General features: G+C 52.2%; 1 protein-coding gene across 1 annotated transcript; it reads right to left on the bottom strand.

Moving 5' to 3' along the window:
- Positions 1-280: 280 nt before the first annotated feature.
- ABO (ABO, alpha 1-3-N-acetylgalactosaminyltransferase and alpha 1-3-galactosyltransferase) lies at positions 281-16,028 on the bottom strand. The gene is made up of 7 exons (XM_057719875.1): positions 15,901-16,028; positions 11,576-11,704; positions 7,409-7,456; positions 5,975-6,064; positions 5,059-5,094; positions 2,351-2,479; positions 281-971 (listed from the first exon to the last, which is right to left on the bottom strand). Exons 1-7 carry the CDS (start codon positions 16,026-16,028, stop codon positions 281-283), a joined length of 1,251 nt encoding a protein of 416 aa, XP_057575858.1.
- Between the last annotated feature and the right edge of the window lie 1,922 nt (positions 16,029-17,950).

Consider the following 17,950-nt stretch of genomic DNA (forward strand, 5'->3'; position numbering starts at 1 on the left):
AACCCCAGGAAGAAGACAGAACCAAAGAAAGCTTCATAGGAAGGTGACCTTGTCAGGACCTTGAAGGTATGTCACATATAAGAGACCGCAGGATTAGTAGGGAATGAAAACCCAGAGCTGGGCTTGTTTGATGAGTGTGATGGAAGCCACTCCAGAAGAGGAAACAAAAGAGATGGCCTCATCCACGCCATCAAATCGTTGGCCAATCACTTATCAAGACAGTAGAACCACTGGCAGGTGCCACAACCTGATACCCAGCGGCTCTTTGGAAAGTATCTTCTCAGCGGTTCCGAATCTCTGCGTGGTTCTTGGGCACAGCCACGTACCGAAGTTTCCTGAGTAAAGGTGGTCTCCGCAGCATCTGCTCGTCCCACAGGTACTCGGGGGACAGCACCTTGCTGGGCTTGTGGTACAGCAGGTACCTGTTCAGGTGGCTCTCGTCGTGCCACACGGCCTCGATGCCGTGGGCCTGGTCAGCCATCATCGCCTGGTGACAGGCCGTGGTGAGCCGGTAAACCTCAGGGACCGACCCCCCAAAAAAGCCTCCCGCATAGTAAAAATCACCCTCATCTCTCGGAATGTAGGCCTGAGACAAGGGGCGGCGTTCATAGGTGAAGGACTGGCGATCGGCTCTGTAGAAGCCAGGATGGAGGGTCCCAAAGAGCGGGGCCAGGATCTCCACGCCCACACGGTCGCTGAACTTCATGTCCACGTCCAGGCACACGAGGTAGTCGACCTCGCGGAAGAAGCGCTGCTGGGAGAAGTTGCTGATCATCTCCATTCGGTGCATGGATACGTCCTGCCAGCGCTTGTAGTTTCGGACCTCGAGGACCACCACCTGCCTCCCTTCCTGGAGGGAGATCTGAGGCACATCCGCCGGCCGGTCCGTGAAGACGTAGTAGTTGACCTTGTGCCCCACCATGAAGTGCTTCTCGGCTGTCTCCAGGAACAGCTTCAGGAAGACCACATATCTAAACCCAGCAAGCCCCCCACCCCCAGGAAAGAGAGGGTGGGTGTTCACAGAATCCAACAGCAGCAAAATAAGAGACTTGGGCAACCACAGTTTATAAAACCTTAGCCATACCTTGAGGACATTATGCTAAGTGAACTAAGCCAACCACCGGGAGTCAAGTGCTATACGACTCCACTTGTATGAGGGACCCAGAATCGGCAAATTCAGACACCCAGAAGATAGAAAGGTGGTTGCCAGGGACGGGGGGGAGGGGGAATGGGGAGTGAGGGTTTTGTGGGCACAGGGCTGCAGTTTTGCAAGATGAGAAGAGTTTAGGAGAGGGATAGTGGTGATGGCTGCACAAGAGTGGGGAACACGCCTCAACTTCACACATAACAATAGTTAAGATGGTAAATTTCCTGTCATGTGCATTTTACCAAAATTAATAACAACAACAGAAAGCACTGTACCACTCTCCTAGCTAAAGACAAGGTGCCCCAACTGCATAGTGAGAGGAGGATTCAGATTTCCTGGTATTGAGCGAGTATTCTCAACCATAAGATACTTTATTAATCCACCATGTTGGCAAAACTCCAGATGACAGATATCTCCCAGCTCAGGACCCTCCAATGGCTCCTTGTCTTTTTTCATTTAATTGAGGTGTAGTTGATTTGCAATGTTATCTTAGTTTCAGGAGTATAACATAGTCTTTCAAAATTTTTATACGTTATACTCCATTTAGAGTTATTGTAAAACATTGGCTGTGTTCCCTGTGGTGCTCGATACAAATAAAACAAATAAAAGAATATGATGGTCACGTGCAAAAGAATGAAAATAGACCCCTAACTTACACAACACAGAAAGATTAACTTGAAATGGCTTGAGGACCTATATGTAAGACCTAAAGTGCAGAAGCAAAGAATAAACAAGTGAGACTACATCAAATGAAAAGCTTCTGCACAGCAAGAGAAACAATCAACAAAATGAAAAGGCAAGCTACAGGATGGGGGAAAGTATTTGCAAACAGATGGCCTCCCAGGGTAATAGACTGGGGTAACACAGCATCCGTGTATATGTTGTGGTGGGGTTAAGCTGCTGGCACAGTGCCTGGTACTTGGAAGTAGTGAACGTCAGCCGCCGTCTCTAAAAGGTTGACATGGTGACCTCTGGAGCAGATGATGCTCAGGTGCGGGGCTGCTATTTTGAGCAGGGGTCTGCCTAGTAACCCCTGCACAACCCACCAAGTTCACCTACACCCAAAGTCACTCATGTCTCTGCACCCCACCCACCCTGTGAGCTGAGCACCTTGTCCTGGAAAAGGCAGACACCAAGAGAGGAGTGCCGCCTGCAGCTCGGACCAGCTTCCTGGTCTACCCGGGGCGAGCATCCTTCACTTACTTTTTGATGGCAAACACCGTCAGCCCGATGGTGGTGCTTCTGAATTGCGCATCCAAGATGGCAGGGTCAAAGGTCCCATCCCAGACGATGGGAGCAAACCAGGGAGTCATGACCAGCACGTCCACTCTCCTGGGGAGATCAGTCAAGCGCGTGAGAGCAGGGCATGCGGATGTGCGCCACGGAGAAGGATTTGCCCAAAGGGGCACAGTCCGTGAGCCGCGGAGCTAGGAGCAGACAGGACTCCAGACTCCCAACCCAGTGCTCTTGGCACCATAAGCTCAGCACCCAAGACTCAACACTCCCATCCCTTCACTGCTCTAACTCAGAGTATCTCCTGAGTACCAGCTGTGTGCTGGATCCCAGGGGACACTCCTTCCAGGAGGCCTCCGAACCCTGTTTCCAGGAGGAGCAGAGTCTCAGTGAGGGCAGGCACTAAGCCCTCTCCCCACACGTGCAGACTTTACCATAAGAAGAAATACGTGGGCTTCCTAGGTGGCGCAGTGGTTAAGAATCCGCCTGCCCATGCAGAGGACATGGGTTCAATCCCTGCTCCAGGAAGATCCCACATGCCGCGGAGCAACGAAGCCCGTGCGCCAAAAAAAAAGAAGAAGGAATACGTATTTGGTCTCTGACACCCCCCTCCCCTTCCCTGACATAGAGCCCCTAAGAACCTTGAGATTTTCTGGGTCACAGGAGTGTCTTTTGTCCTAACGAGGTGACTCTGGGTGGGCTCATGGGTAGCTCAGGATGGGAGCTGGTCACCAGAACGACCAAGCCAGGATGAGACACTTGGAGCTTTCAGCCCCAGATCCCATCCCCCAGGGAAGGGAGAGGGGCTGGAGGCTGAGTGAGTCATCAGTCATGCCAGCGTGAGGAAGCCTCCGCAGAAATCCCTAACCTGTGGGTTCAGAGGGCTTCTGGGGGGGGGGGGTGAGCACAGGGAGGCGCCGGGAGGGAGATGCTCCCGGGAGGGCATGGAAGCCCCGCCCCTCCCCCTTGCTGGCCCTGTTCACCGCGTCATCTCACTGTCCCTGAGCTGCAGCCTTTTTAACAAGCCAAGAATCTGGTCTGTAAACTGTTTTCTTCAGTCCTGGGAGCATTCCAGCAAATTATCAAACCCGAGGAGCGGGTGGTGAGAAATGACATACAGCCTTTTCGGGCAGGAGCACAGGTGACAACCTGGAACTTGTGACAGGGGTCTGAGGTGGGGGCAGGCTGTGGGGCTGAGCCCTCCACCTGCGGGGTCTGTGCTAACTGCGGGGGGTGTCAGAATCGCCTGGTGTGGAAAACCCACACGTTCGCTCTGAGTAGAGGAAACGAGAATTTTCTTCCAGGGACAAAGCTGAGTTTCAAGCCCCCTCCCCCCTCAGGGGCTCTTCCTGTCCTGTGCTCTCTGCCCCTTCTCCACCCTCCAGCTGGCACAGATGCCTCTCACCGCTCTCCCTCCTCTAATTCACTCATTCATCACGCCACCAGCATCCACCAAAAAGCTCAGTGCCAGTGTGTCCCTCCAGATCTGTGCTGCCCCGCAGAGACATAGGAACTAAAATGTGTCTAGGAGCCGCAGAAAAGTAAAAGGAACCAGGTGAAATTATTGTTAATTTGATACACATTGTTTAACCCAATATGTCCAAAATATTCTCATTGCACTATGTAATTGATTTTTTTATTGAAGAATAGTTAACTTACAATGTTGTGTTACTTTCAAGTGCACAGCAAAGTGATTCAGTTATACATATATAAATATCCTTTTCCAGCTTCTTTTCTCATATAGGCTATTACAAGTTATTAAGTATAGTTCTCTGTGCTAGATAGTGGGTCCTTGTTGTTTACCTACTTGATATATAGTGCAGTGTATCTGTTCATCCCAAGCTCCTAGTACATTTGTCGTGTGTGTTTTAGTACAGTTGTTGTGTACTGAGTGTTTGAAGTCTGCTGTGCGCTTCACACTGACTGCACATCTCTCTGCAGAGCAGTCCTGTCTCTAAAATTCACAGCCACACGTGGCTGGCAGCTCTAGAAATTCAAGGAGGTGTGGGTGTGGGTTCAGAAATGACACTGAGCATTTCCAGCTCTCCTGGCAGGGACGTGGGTGACAGGGCAGAAGCCACCAGCTTGCGTCCCACCCCACCCCTCACCAGCCGTAGGGCCTCAGGCAACTTCCTTCACGTCTCTGAGCCTCGGTTTCCCTGCTCATGAAACGAGGGCAGATCAAAGCGGTCTCTGGGCGACTTCCTGCCCCAAAGCCCTGGGGTCTAGTGCCTCCGTAACGGGCAGCCAGCACCCTGTCTCGGGCAGCGGAAGCAGGAGGCAGGGCGCAGGCTAAGGAGGCCCGGGTTCGGGGACAGGCACTTGTGTGTGGAGGCACGTTTGGAACCATTGTCCCTCAGACACGTACCCTTTACGTGCAAAGACCTCAGGGATAACCCAGCCCAGACCCCTGCTCTCCTTCCCCAAGAGGAAACATGAGAAGGTTCTGTGCCGGGTGTGGACCCCCACACAGCCCCTAATGACCGAGAAGTCCATCGCTCCTTCAACCTGCACCAAATCCATTAAAAACGAACCCAGCCTCCTATAGCACTGAAAGAAAGGAAAGGAAAAGGGTGAAAGGCTGAAACCAGGAAGAGGAGCAAGAGAAAGGAAAGCATAAGGCAGGTGGTGGCAGGGGACCCACCGGCGGCGGCCCCGGCAGGAACTCATCTACTTACGTGGGCTTGAGCAGCTGGGCCTTGGGGTAAAGCAACCTGCAGAGGAGACGTGTGTGGGAAAATACTCACGTCCCAGATGCCCGCGGATGCGAGGTGCCTCCTCCCGGTTCAGCATGCCAGCGCTGCCAGGAGGTGGTGCTCAGGTACAGGGCCTGCCTTCCTCCCTTCCTGCCTTCCTCCCTTCCTTCCGTCCGTCCTTCCTTCCCTCCTTCTTTCCGTCCTCCCTTCCTCCCCTCCTTCCTCCCTTCCGTCCTTCCTCCGGCTGTGCCCACCCAGCCCTGGGCAGGCCAGGCGCTTCCCCAGGGATACACTCATGGGGCTGAGACGTGAGGACAGGGAAGGAGGAGCTTCCCTAACTGTTCTATGGTGCTGCTGAGGGTAGAGACCCACCCACGTCTCTTTCTTTCCTCCTTGTGCATTGGAAGTCCTTCCTGCGGTCTAACTCATTCGTATCCTGATGCGTTCAGGGGCGGGAAGCCACAGGGCTGCCCACGCCCAGCCCACCCGCCCCGTGTTCCACCTGGAGTCACCTCGGCCCACCCCCACCGCGCTCCCTCGGTGCTGCCTCCTTTGCGCTGCACGCCCTCGCTGGCCACAGCGTCAGTTTTCAACATAGCTGAAGGCTTCGAAGCCATGGCTACGTCTACTCCAGGCAAGGCAGCGGGGCTGGGGCAGCCACGAGGCCCGAGGTCACGTGGAGCTCACCAGTGACTCCCGCCCTCTACCCCCTGCTCCCCTTCTCTTTTCCCCTCCTGCCCCTCCTGCCCCGCTTCGCTTGCCTCTTCTCTCCTGTCAAACCTCACAAATCAGGCTCTAAAGGCCAGGAGGGGGGAGGGGGGAGAACGGAAGAGGGAGACACATATTGACCTGCTCGGAAGTGGGCACAGAAACAGCGCAAAGATGTGCTCTCCAATACCTGGGTACTTCAGGTATCCTGCAGGTGTCCAGGTAGCCGTCGCCTTCACTGAGGGAGGAAAACAGAGTGCCTAGAGCCGCGGACGGGGTGCTGGGAGAAGCATTTCAGTGTCAGACCGGCCAGGGCTCCCGAGGGCCATCACGCCACAGTCCCTAGCAAGGAAAGCTCCCCGTGGCCGCAACGCTTGGGCCGCGTGGCCGGGCAAAGGGACCCGGGATGGGAAGCAGGGCAAAGAAAGCTCGGACACACTGACCACGTCTGCGAGTTTGGTGCTCAGCTCTGCCCAAAGGGACCCCACGCCTGCTGATGACAAACAGGCTTGGGGAGAGCCCTGCTCCCGAGGGGAGGAGCAGGAGCCGTGGCCGCCCAGGCGGGCCCTGGGGTCCCCAGGGGAGCGCTGGCACTGCCCCCCTCACCCCCGGAGGCCCAGCTGCCACCCTACCTGGATCTGTTTTGGTCCAGCAGCGTCTGCTGCAGAGCCGCGCTGTGCTTCTCCTGGCTGCAGAGAGGAAGGGGTCTCCATCAGGGCCTTCACAGGAGCACCTTGCTAACAAAGGGCCCCCTCAAGAGGGGAGGGGGCTGACCAGGCAAAGGCTAGGTGGGCGTCCCCTTCCCCCAGCCCCGCCCTGGGCCCCGCCCCCGCCCCCAGCCCACAGCTCTCTACCCCGTTCTGCCCTCTCCCCGGCCCTACCCTCCCGCACCTGTCCTGCCCCTCGCCACCGATGACGCTTGGGGGGCCCTGCCCATCCTGAAGACCAAGCCAAGGCTAGGGCTGCTGGGCGAGGCTCAACAATGCCGACTTTCGTGGGTGAAAAGGAGGTGAAAGTTACAACCCCTGCCGTTGGTCCAGCGAATGGTGGACCTCATCTCATGGCTGCTGAGAGACAGGAGTCCAGTCAGCTTAGTCCATTCGTCCACCCTTCTGCCCAACAAGCGTCTGCTGGGCTCCCAAGCCCTGCACAGAGGACGGAGCTGGACCGGATGTGGCGCTGAGGTCCTGCCCTGCGGGCTCGTGACCGGGACCGGTTAGGAGCTCTCACCTTGTCTGTTCTCGGCCAGCCAGAGATGGATGACCCCAGAAGAATTAGCTCTGGGAGGAAAATGAGCCTTCACCTGTCTGGGTGCTAATGGGGTCAGAGGGCACCCCATCACGGGTGGGCCACAGGGAATGGCTTTACTTGGAATCAGCCCTGGTCACTGTTCATCCCCGAACCCCAGCCTGTAAACGTGTCCTCTCCAACAGAAATCAGGATTCTGTCTTTGTTCCTTCTTAGCGTTTGAGGAAACAGCGTAGAGAGAGGAGCTTGGCATCAGCCGGGAATTGAGTGCCTCTTCGGTTGCGATGACCTCCGGTTCACTACATACTCATATTTTTATGTCTGTCCCAGGTCTTTCTAGAAGGAACCACCTTGACTCCAAAGACCCGCCCATTACCTTTGAGACTCTTCTCTCTGCCGTCCGGGGGTCAGGTGGAAAATATTGCTGGGGGGACAGAAAAGAGTGTGCAGTTGTGTCCTCACTCGGTGGAGGCCAGACAGGCTGAAATGTTGAGGCCGAGACCTCCACACAGCCTTCTGATTTTTTGGTCTCTGACTCCTGAGAAAATAGACGTGGGGCCCAAGAAGAGCAGAGCCAGTGGGACATCTCCCTCAGGGGGGAGGAGAGAATGGGGTGCACAGGCAGACCCTCCGGGTGGCACCCTGCTGGCCCCACCGCCACCAGACGCCCTATTTTAACCCACTCTCATCACTGTGACTGAGAGCTTGTGAGTGCCTGTGGCCTTCCTCTCTGGATCTGGGACCCTGCATCAGAGTCATGCGAGGCGTTACTGTCAGATGCAATTCCAGCCTCCCTGAACCCAGCCCTGAGCAGTTGGCAGGGATGGGGGGGGCGGGGCGGTGCACCCATGTGTGTGTGAGTGTAGAAATCTCTATTTTTAGCAGCTTCCATGAGTGAGCTGCGTACACTCCAGAGTCCAGAGCCATGTGTCCTTTCTGTTTTATAGCAACCCGGCACCGAGAGCACTAGAAGCTGAAGGCCAGAGAGGGGCGTTGGGGCTCACGGAAGCAGCAGCCACCTAGTTCCGTCAGAACAGGGAGGGAGCCTCAGCCTTTCCGGTGCCGCATCTGCCCCCCCACCCCCCGCCAGGCAGGCTGGGAAAAAGTCTCTGGAGACCCACACCCTGCACGTGGGACACAGCGGGGGCGTGTGATGGAGGGCTGGAATACCACTCTCAGCCCGGCTCACTCTCCCGCCCTCCCCTCCCTGCCTGGAGTCCCCCCATCCAAGCACGGTGACCCTAGAACGTGCACCCTCCTCCGGGAAGCTGCTCTGTGACCCCTGGAAAGTGACCCCTCCCTGTGCATTGGGTTTCTTGGGTGGGATTTGGGTTAGAGTGACTGAATGTGCGTCCAACCTCCGGATTGTTACCTTGGGGGTGGGAACGGTGTCTGAATCACCTGGGGCCCCAAGCACCCAGCAGGGTGCCTAACAGGTGTGTACGGGGTGAATGTGTGAGCAAGTGAGGGAGTGAATGTGCAGGCATGCTCTCCACCCGGACCCCTGGGGACAGCACGGGAGGCTGTGCCCCAGTGCATCCCAGCCCACAACCTCGCCCACCTCTGCTTGACCTCATCCCCTCTCAGCCTGCAGCATCCCCCTGTGGGGATACCTCAGTCCCTATTTCCACCCAGACTCCTCCCTGGCTGCCATCTGCACCTGCACCTCCTCAAACTCACATTGTCCAACACAAAACTCTCTTTATCCCTGTCCCCGACTAGGCTCTCCTCTATATGCTCTCTCTTGCTGACACCACGGGCCACCAAGCACAGAGACCCGGGACTCACGACACTTTCAGAACTCCCGCCCCGCCCGCCACGTGATCGAGAGGCAGCCTGGGTTCCAGTGGGTCCAGACAGGACAAGAGAATAGTCCTAGAAGCCTGGGCATCAAAGCCTAGACAGCCCAGACGCTACGGGGTGCAAATCCGGGGGTATGCCTGTGTGCAATGGTTTCCTTTTGCCACATTAAAGGATAATTTTGTCCATTGAAAAATTTCATCCAAGGAATTACCATGGTTTGTGAGGATTTTTTTTAAAGCATCAAGGGACTTTTTAACCACTCTTTGAACATTGAGATCATCTTTAATTTTTGTTAAACATTCATTTGAAGAAAGAGCTCTTATTGGGAGCATTTGAAACTTGCTGGAAAGTGTTCATATTCAAACCAGGATTGGATTTTAAATGATATACAAATAAAAAATGTAAAAATTCTACATCCATAAAAATATGAAAGGAATCTACGAGGCCAAGTCCAATTTTTTTAAAAAAAAATCTGCTCTAGAAGGGAACGTATTTCGGAAATCATGTGAATCTTTTGGATGTCAAATATTTATCTAGTTTTTTAAAAAGACAAGACAAGAAGTGCCAAAAATGGATGGGAGGGGGAGAAGATAAAATGAGATCTAAACACAAAATAGGGACTTCCCTGATGGTGCAGTGGTTAAGACTCCATGCTCCCAAGGTAGGGGGCCCAGGTTCTATCCCTGGTCAGGAAACTAGATCCTACATGCATGCCACAACTGAGTCACATGCCACAACTAAGGAGCCCACGTGCCACAACTAAGGAGCCCGCCTGCTGCAACTAAAGATTCTGTGTGCCGCAACTAAGATCCGGCACAACCAAATAAATAAAGTTGTTTTTTTTTAAGTTTAAAAACATAAATGCACACTAATACAGAGGAGGAGGCTGCTAGATGAAGAATCCAGAAGGACTACATTAGACAAAGGACCCCAGACCCAATGGACTACCAGGACACCGAGTGAGTCCAGAGATCGTGAGGGGTTTCTGAACTGAGCCACAGCTGGAAGCGGCAGGCCGTGGTCACAGGTGTCTCCAAATACTTGAAAGCGTGACACGGAAGGTGCCACATGGCTCTCAGCGCTCCCTGGGGTCCTTGTGTTACTAGGAAGAATATTTTTATGCAATCCCAGCACATGTGCTAAGAATCAGATATGGGGACAGGATGCTTTCAGAGGACTGAGCTCTCCTGCTCTGCGAAGTTCAAGTGGAGATTTGATCACCTGCCAGATGTGCGGTGGGACCAGAGTAGCCCCGTGACCCACAGCACAACAGAGGCAGCTCTGAGGTGGAGATCGGGCCCCAGGAGGGAGCTGCAGTGATCAGGAGGTGCCCTCGGCAAGCCAACGGCACCCACACAATGAATGCCACACCCTCCTGGGGTGGTCTTCCTCCAAGGGGTGCCAGGAAATCCTCTACCCACTGGCGTGACCGCCTGTCACCTGTGACTGCCCGTCTCCTGTCTACTCCCCCTATCACACCTGACATCCTTCAGGACTGGGAGCTGTCCCATCAACGCTGGCATCCCAGTGCCCTCCAGACAGCCAGGCTCCAAGCAGGTGCTCAGTAAATGCTCACGGAGGTGAATGCGTGAGTGCGTCCCATGGCACATGTGCTCCGTTTTCCAAAGCCTGCACTGGCTGGACCATCCTCAGCCCTGAGGCTGGATGCGGACCCCAGAGAGCACTGTCCCTGAGGGACCCGGGAACCTGGGTTTGGAGTCGGATGGAGGGGTTTGCGTCCTGGCCGTGCCACTTCGTGCCTTCTAACCTTCGTCTCATTCCTTAACTTCTGGAGCCTCAGTTTCCTGGGGTATAACATAGGGATAATACTGCACATTTTACAGGTTGTTGAGCGCCTACAAGAACGTCCATCAAGCGTTTCCCTCAGTGCCTAGCACAGAACAAACACCCAATAAATGGAAGCTCTTTCTAACAGATTTCTTTGCAAAAGTCAACTGTGAAAATGTGTATAGCTCTACAGCTAACAACTAAATAAATATGCGTTCCGCACTCTGCACTATTATATAAACATGCGGCACCCATTGCAAAGTTGCGTCTGGGGCAGTTTCACCCTCTTGTGCAAGAAGAACGGGGGTCCTGAAAAAGTACCGACTAGATTCTTTTAAGGGAAGGCAGTTTTACAGCTACCAAGTTTGTTTTAGAACATCAGTTAGAGGAATAAAGTGCAGTGAAAGGTGTCATCTGTTCTCCATAAATGTATTTAAAGCCTGATGGGAGCCCCGTAAGTTGATGTAATTGGTATTTCTAAAAGGCTACAAAACACTGCTTTTTGAAACCCTCCAAGCCACAGCAGTCACGTTCGCACTCGCCCCCCAGGTGAACCTGTCACCTGTGAACTGGTGTGAGCGTAACACCTGTTGGGAATTCCCTGGTGGTCCGGTGGTTAGGGCTCTGCTCTCAGTGCCTAGGGTGCGGGTTTGATCCCTGGTTGGGGAACTAAGATCCCACAAGCCAAAAGAAAAGAAAACAAGGAAACAAACAAAAATGCCACCTGTGAATCACCCTGGAGCAGAGCCAAGTGCTGGCCGGAACCTGCACCTCAGCCCCGCCCTGTGTCCCGAGACAAAGAGTATCTGCAAGATGCCGGTGACAATGTCATCCACAGCTCCTCTGGGATCACTGTTGTGGGGGAAACCTCACCGGTCTCATTTGGTTGTCACGTAAGTCGTCAAACCCCCACCTGCCCTAGGGCCCCCGGGGCGGTTCCCATCCTCCTTACCTATAGAAGCCCAGAAGCGCAGCGAAGAGCAGGACCAGGCACAGCCCGCGCTTGGTGCTCCGTCCCCAGGATTCTGTGGAGAGGAAGCCTGGGTCACTCAGGGCTGGGGTCCCCGAGCCCTGAATCACCCTGTTGAGACCAAAATTGGGCACTGGCCAGGGATGGCCTCGTGTGGGCTCCAGCAGGAAGTCCTCTCCCTCTTCTGTGCTCACGGGGGGCAGGGAGGAATGTGTATAAACTCTCCTGGAGGCATAAGCCCATTGAGCCTCGCCCTGCGGGCCCTGGGCACCTGCCCGGGTGCCCCTGCTTGTTGGCAGGCCCCCAGGGGCCCGGACCACACCTACACTCCAAAGGAGCTGGGCCAAAGACCAGTGGCACAGGATGGACTGCAGCGTGGGTGACAAGACACAGAAAGACCGTGAGAGACAAAGCCAACGAGGGGATTCCAACCCCCTAAACACCCGAAGCCCTGATGCTATAGGAGCTCACATCAGAATTACACACAACAGAAACAGGAAGGCTTGGAGACCGCTGCAGGGATGCTGCACTTCCAGGGAACGTGCATGTTTGAAGGAAATGGTATCATATGCATTGGTAAAATCTTAGCCGAAGGCTGTGGGTTTAACAAGCGCCACCTTGACAAAGAGCCCCTCACCCCACAGCCAGTGCACTGCTAGGCCTCAGAGGCCCAGGTCTGATGTCCTAGCAGCCAGAATCTCATTCACCACAAATACGAGGGCTCCCAAGTGTTGGACTAAGAAAACTGTGTACATCTGCGGGCCGCAAAGAAGTTCATTTGGTCAAGGATAGATACCTCTGTTTCCTTTGACTGGGTATGAAAATGTGAAAGCCCAGGGATGTATAAACTCAGGGATACAAAACACGTGCTTCTGTCTATAAGAGCCAAGACACGGAAGCAACCTAACACGGAAGCAACCTAAATGTCCATCAACAGATAAATGGATAAAGAAGATGTGGTACATATACACAATGGAATATTACTCAACTATAAAAAAGAATGAAATTATGCCATTTGCAGCAACATGGATGGACCTAGAGAGGATCATACGAAGTGAAGTCAGCCAGACAGAGAAAGACAGCCATCATGTGATATCACTTACATGTGGACTCTTAAAATGATACACATGAACAGAGATAGACGCACAGACATAGAAAACAAACCTATGGTTACCAAAGGGGGAGAGAGGCGGGGAGAGGGATCAATGAGGAGTTTGGGATCAACATACACACACTACCAAAAAAACCAAACTTTGTTGCATGTATAAAAATGAACTGAAATGGGTTATAGACAAAAATATAAGAGCTAAAACTATAAAACATTTAGAAGGAAACAGAATACAAGTTTTATGGCCTCGGATTAGGCAAAGATTTCTTAAATACAATAACAAAAGCCATATCCATAAAAGAAAAAATTCGTTACTTGACTAATCAAAGTGAATAACTTCTGCTCTGTGAATGACACAGGCCAGAGAATAAAAAGACAAGTCAGGCTAGGAAAAAGGTTTTCTAAATCACATATCTGATAAAGGAGCTGTATCTAAAACCCAATTATACGAAAACACACACACACATATACGTGATATATATATATGATCTGAACACTTTTCATCTCATTAAAGAAGATACAGAGATGCCAAAAAAGAAAGTTCATGAAAAATGTTCACCATTAGTCATCAGGGAAATGTACGTTACAATCATGGCTAGATACCATTATATATCTATGGGAATTTAAAAGATAATAAATGATGGTGAAGATATGGAGCAACTGGAGTTCTCATCTGCTGCTGGTGGGGACGTGGAATTACACAACCACTCTGAAAAACAATTTGGAATTTCCTGCCAGATGACCCAGAAAAATGAAAGCATGTCCTCACAAAGACTGGTGCAGGACTGGTACAGCAGCTTTTTTGTCACAAGAAATCCAAACAACCCAAATGTTCATCAACAGATGAATGGATAGACAAACTGAGGTGTGTCCACACAACAGCAGAAAGAATGCACTGGATACACAGGCCTGCAGGGAGGAGTTGCAGATGAGAAGAGGCCAGATGAAAAGGAGTCACTACTGCACAATCCTCTTTATGTGAAATTCTGGAAAATGCAAACTAGTCTGTAGGGACAAAAAACAGGCCAGTGGTTGCCTTGCACAGCAGAGGCGGGCAGGGTGGGGCAGGTCGCAGAAGGGCCAGAGGAAACGTTGGGGGTGATGGCTTTGTTCTTTATCTCGATTGTGGTGATGCCTTCATGGATGTACACAAACGTCATGTCAGCTCACATCAAACGTGTGTAGTTTATCACACATCAATGATTCCTGAAGCCGTTTTAAAAACAAAGAAAAAGCCACAGCGAGATACCATTTCTCACCATCCTATGGTGAACATACCAAATATGATTGGATGCTCTCCAGGTGGGACTGTGCGGACCCCACCTGCACACCCCTGGTGTAGAGCTTTCTCAAGGCAGGGTAGGAGCGGGGGGGTGGGTAGGCATATCACCTCTAAGAAGGTGAAAACTGATCCTTCGGGTGCAAAAAAATCTCAGACATTAATGATTTGTGGCTTTCCAAAGCTTAACCTGACCCAATTAAATCTTGTTCATTTATATTAAATTTTTCTCAGGACTTCCCTGGTGGTCCAGTGGTTAAGATTCCACACTCCCAATGCAGGGGGCCTGGGTTCAATCCCTGGTCGGGGAACTAGATCCCGCATGCCGCAACTAAACATCCCGCGTGACACAACTGAAAAAAAGGAAAAAAAGATCCTGCACGCCGCAACGAAGATCTCGCACTTGACAGCAAAGATCCCACGTGCCGCAACTAAGACCCAGTGCAATCAAATACATAAATAAATATTTAAAAAATAAAAAAGTAATTTAAAAAAATTTCTCTTTAGGGACAATTCAAATGCAATTTAATTTTTCTCCTTACAGTGCCACAATTGTGTGTGTGGAGAGGGGTGGTGAGAAACGCTGCTGTAGGAAGTAGAAAAGGGTAGAACCCCATATAAAGGAATATCAGACAGTATCTACCCACAGGCAGACTCAGCCTCTGACCCAGCAAACCCACTTCTGAGACTGTTCACGGCAGAGAAAGCTACACACATGTAGAATGACTGGTAGGCTTTGTATGTAAGAGCAAAAGACTGGAAACAACCGAAGTGTTCATCAGTGTGTGTGTGTGGTGGGGGGGGAATAATTTACCATGAGGCATCCAGCAAGGGCTACTACACAACCATAAAAAAAGGGGTGGGGATGCTGTTGGAATATATGCATCATGTTTCAAGCAAAGTACAGAACAGTACAAATAATATTCTACCTACTGTGTAAGAAAGGAGGGTGAAAGGACATATAACCAGATTCACTTATATTTACATTAAGAAAAAAACCTAAAAGGTGGCACAAGAAATGAATAAAAATGATTATCTATAAAGACCATGGAGCTGGGAGCAGTGCTGGCAGAGACCAGGTAGAAGTGATACTTCTCAGTGTATACCTTGAAGTACCATTTTTATTTTTGAACCATGTAAATGTACTACCTATTCAAAATAACAACATTAAATAAATGTATAAATAAATCAGAGCAACATGCTACTTTTTAAAGCTTGGAGGGGGAAAAGCCTTTCTAAGTTTGACAAAAAATTGTTTAAAAATAGCCCTAAATAGAGACAAATAAATATGCCCCAATGAATATGAAAGTGCATGGTTAAAAAGAACCACACACAAAATCAAAAGAAGCAAATCTGGGAGAAAAAAAGGTTTGCAACTCATATCACAAAAAGCCCTAATTCCCTTAATCATACCTCCTACCATGTAATAAATAAGAGCAAGAGTTGAATTTCTTTAAGGGCAGAGTAGATGAGATGACAACTGATGTTAAAAGGCATGCCACCACACGCTGGAAGAGCAGCGTGAATAGATTGTACGATCCTCCAGTTTTCACCCATTGGGTGAGCCATGGGGTGTGGGCTGTGCCCTGGCAATAAGGTGCGTGCCGGACCAAGTGAGCAGGAAGAAATGGCCCTGAGCAGAGCAGGAATGCGGCAGAACGTGACATCTGTACATCACTCATATTTTTCTTGTGACATCTCCACCTCCAGCTCCCCTCCCAGGTCTCGTGAGCTTCCCTTTAGAGAAAAACTTGGAAAAGGGAGTCCTCTGCACCTGAGCCCGCCAACGCGTCTTCTGTCCTATACCGTCACTAGCTAGCCTTTCACCCTCACCGCCTCGCTGAAACGTCTCTTGGCAAAGGCTCCAGGGGTCTCAGCAGCCCTAATCCAGAGTTCTCTCCCTTGTCTGAATTAACCCACCGGCCACAGTTGACCTCTGCTCTCTTTGGTCTATCTGCCAGGCCACGCCTGCCCAGCTGCCTTTGCTCTTCCTCTTCCTGTAGCACAAATGTTGGAGGCTCCAGGCGTGGTCCTGGGCTCGCTTCCATACCCGCGCTCACCGCCTAGGGGTTCCTACCTCGTACCGGAGCATTAAATAGTGTATGTATGGTGCTGACCCCTCGGTCACATCTGCTGTGCACCTGTGGACTAGGAAACCGGACCACTCACGGCCATCCCCACTGAAGGCACGTCAACCTTGTGGTGGCCAAACAGGACTGTAGGTCCCCATCACCACACACCAAGGGGGGCACGCTTCCTGTCTCATGACAGGGCATCACTGAGCATCAAAAGCTCTGAGGCTGGGAACTCCCTGGCCATCCAGTGGTTAAGGCTCGGCAGTCTCACTGCTGGGGCCTGGGTTTGATCCATGGTTGGGGAACTAAGATCCTACAAGCTGTGCAGCCCAGCCAAAAAAAAAAGAAAAAAAGCAAAAAAGCTCTGAGTTATCTTTAATACTTCCTCTCCCTCCCACCCTAATCCAATTCACCATCACTCCGTGTCAGCTCCACCATCAAAATGTATCCCTGGTACAGGTCACGTGGGAAAAGGTAAGGCAGTTCTTCAAAAACTTAAGCATAGAATTCCCATATGACCCAGCAATTCCGTTCACGGGTGTATCCCCACAGGAGGTAAAACCAGAGACTCAAGCAGATATTTGGGCACCCGTGTTCACAGGAGCCTGAAAGGGGGAGCAACCCAACGTCCACCAATGGATGAAGGCTAAAGAAAACGTGGGGCATCCACACAGCGGCACAGCAGCCAGCCTTAGGAAGGCTTGTCGTGAGCTACAGCACGGATGGACTTTAGGGACATTATGCCAAGCGAAGCAAGCCAGTCACAACAGGACAAATGCTGCAGGGTTCCGCTTGTCTGAGGGGCCTACAGGAGCCAAATCCTTACGGACAGAAAGTAGATGGTGGGGGTACAGGGGCTGGAGCGTGGCTGGAGGTGAGCTGGTGTTTAACCAAGCAGAGTTTCCATTTGGGAAGATGAAACAGTTCTGGAGGTGGGTGGTGGTGATGGTTCCACAAGGTACTTCATGACACTGAAATGTACAGTTAAAAATGGCTTAAATGGTTAAGTTTCTTGTTATGTATATTTTGCCACAATAATCCTTAAAAAAATAAAAGTGAGCAGACAAATGGGCTGGGCTTGGAGGCTCATCTCCTGCCCCTGATGGGGGTCAGCGGCCCGAGCTAGCTGATGGGAGGATGGGAAGGTGACCCCTGTCCAGAAGAGCCGCTTCCCGACCTCAGGGACCCCCTCCTCTGCATATCCCCCTTGCAGGATGGCTGGTCCGCCTTCCCCGAACCTACCCTGCGGGGTGCTGAGAGTCGGGCCATCACGTGCTAACTCGACCATTTCTCTGCTTGTAAGCTTCCCCCAATACCCTGTGTGGTGTCTGCCCTGCCTGGGAGCACCGGGGACGTGTGTTCTGACACTTCTCTCGTCCCCTCTCCAGACAGTGTCTGGCACACAGTAGGAGCTCGATGCTCAGTTGTGGGTGGGCTCTTCTCAGCCCACTTCGTGTACAGCACAGCTGCCCTGTAGTTCAGGCCTGGGGGCTGGTCTGGGTTCTGGGACTTTCCAGCTGCCTTTCTGAGCCCCCCAATCCTCACCCACCTCTGAAACAGAGCGGGCTGGCCCAGGTGAACCTGAAGCTCACTGTTTGGGTCGCAGAGTGCAAGCAGCTCTCCTATGCTCCCAGACATGCGACTGTGGACAGGGAAGTGGGCCCAGGAGGGGAGGGAGCGGTGAGGCAAGCTGGACCAGAGAGAGGAGGGGGAGGCAGGAGGCTGGAAGCGTCCGTGGAAAACACCTGGTGTCAGAGGATCCAGAGACGGGAAGCTGGCCTGCCAGGCCCAGGGACGGTCTGGAGGGCACCTGGGCAGGATGGCGACGACGGTGCCGGGGGCGGAAGGTGTGGGGTCGGGTGGGGAAGGGGTCTCTCAGGCTGCACGTCCCAGGC

The sequence above is a fragment of the Hippopotamus amphibius genome, chromosome 2 (genome assembly GCF_030028045.1).
Source record: "Hippopotamus amphibius kiboko isolate mHipAmp2 chromosome 2, mHipAmp2.hap2, whole genome shotgun sequence".
Lineage (NCBI taxonomy): Eukaryota > Metazoa > Chordata > Mammalia > Artiodactyla > Hippopotamidae > Hippopotamus > Hippopotamus amphibius.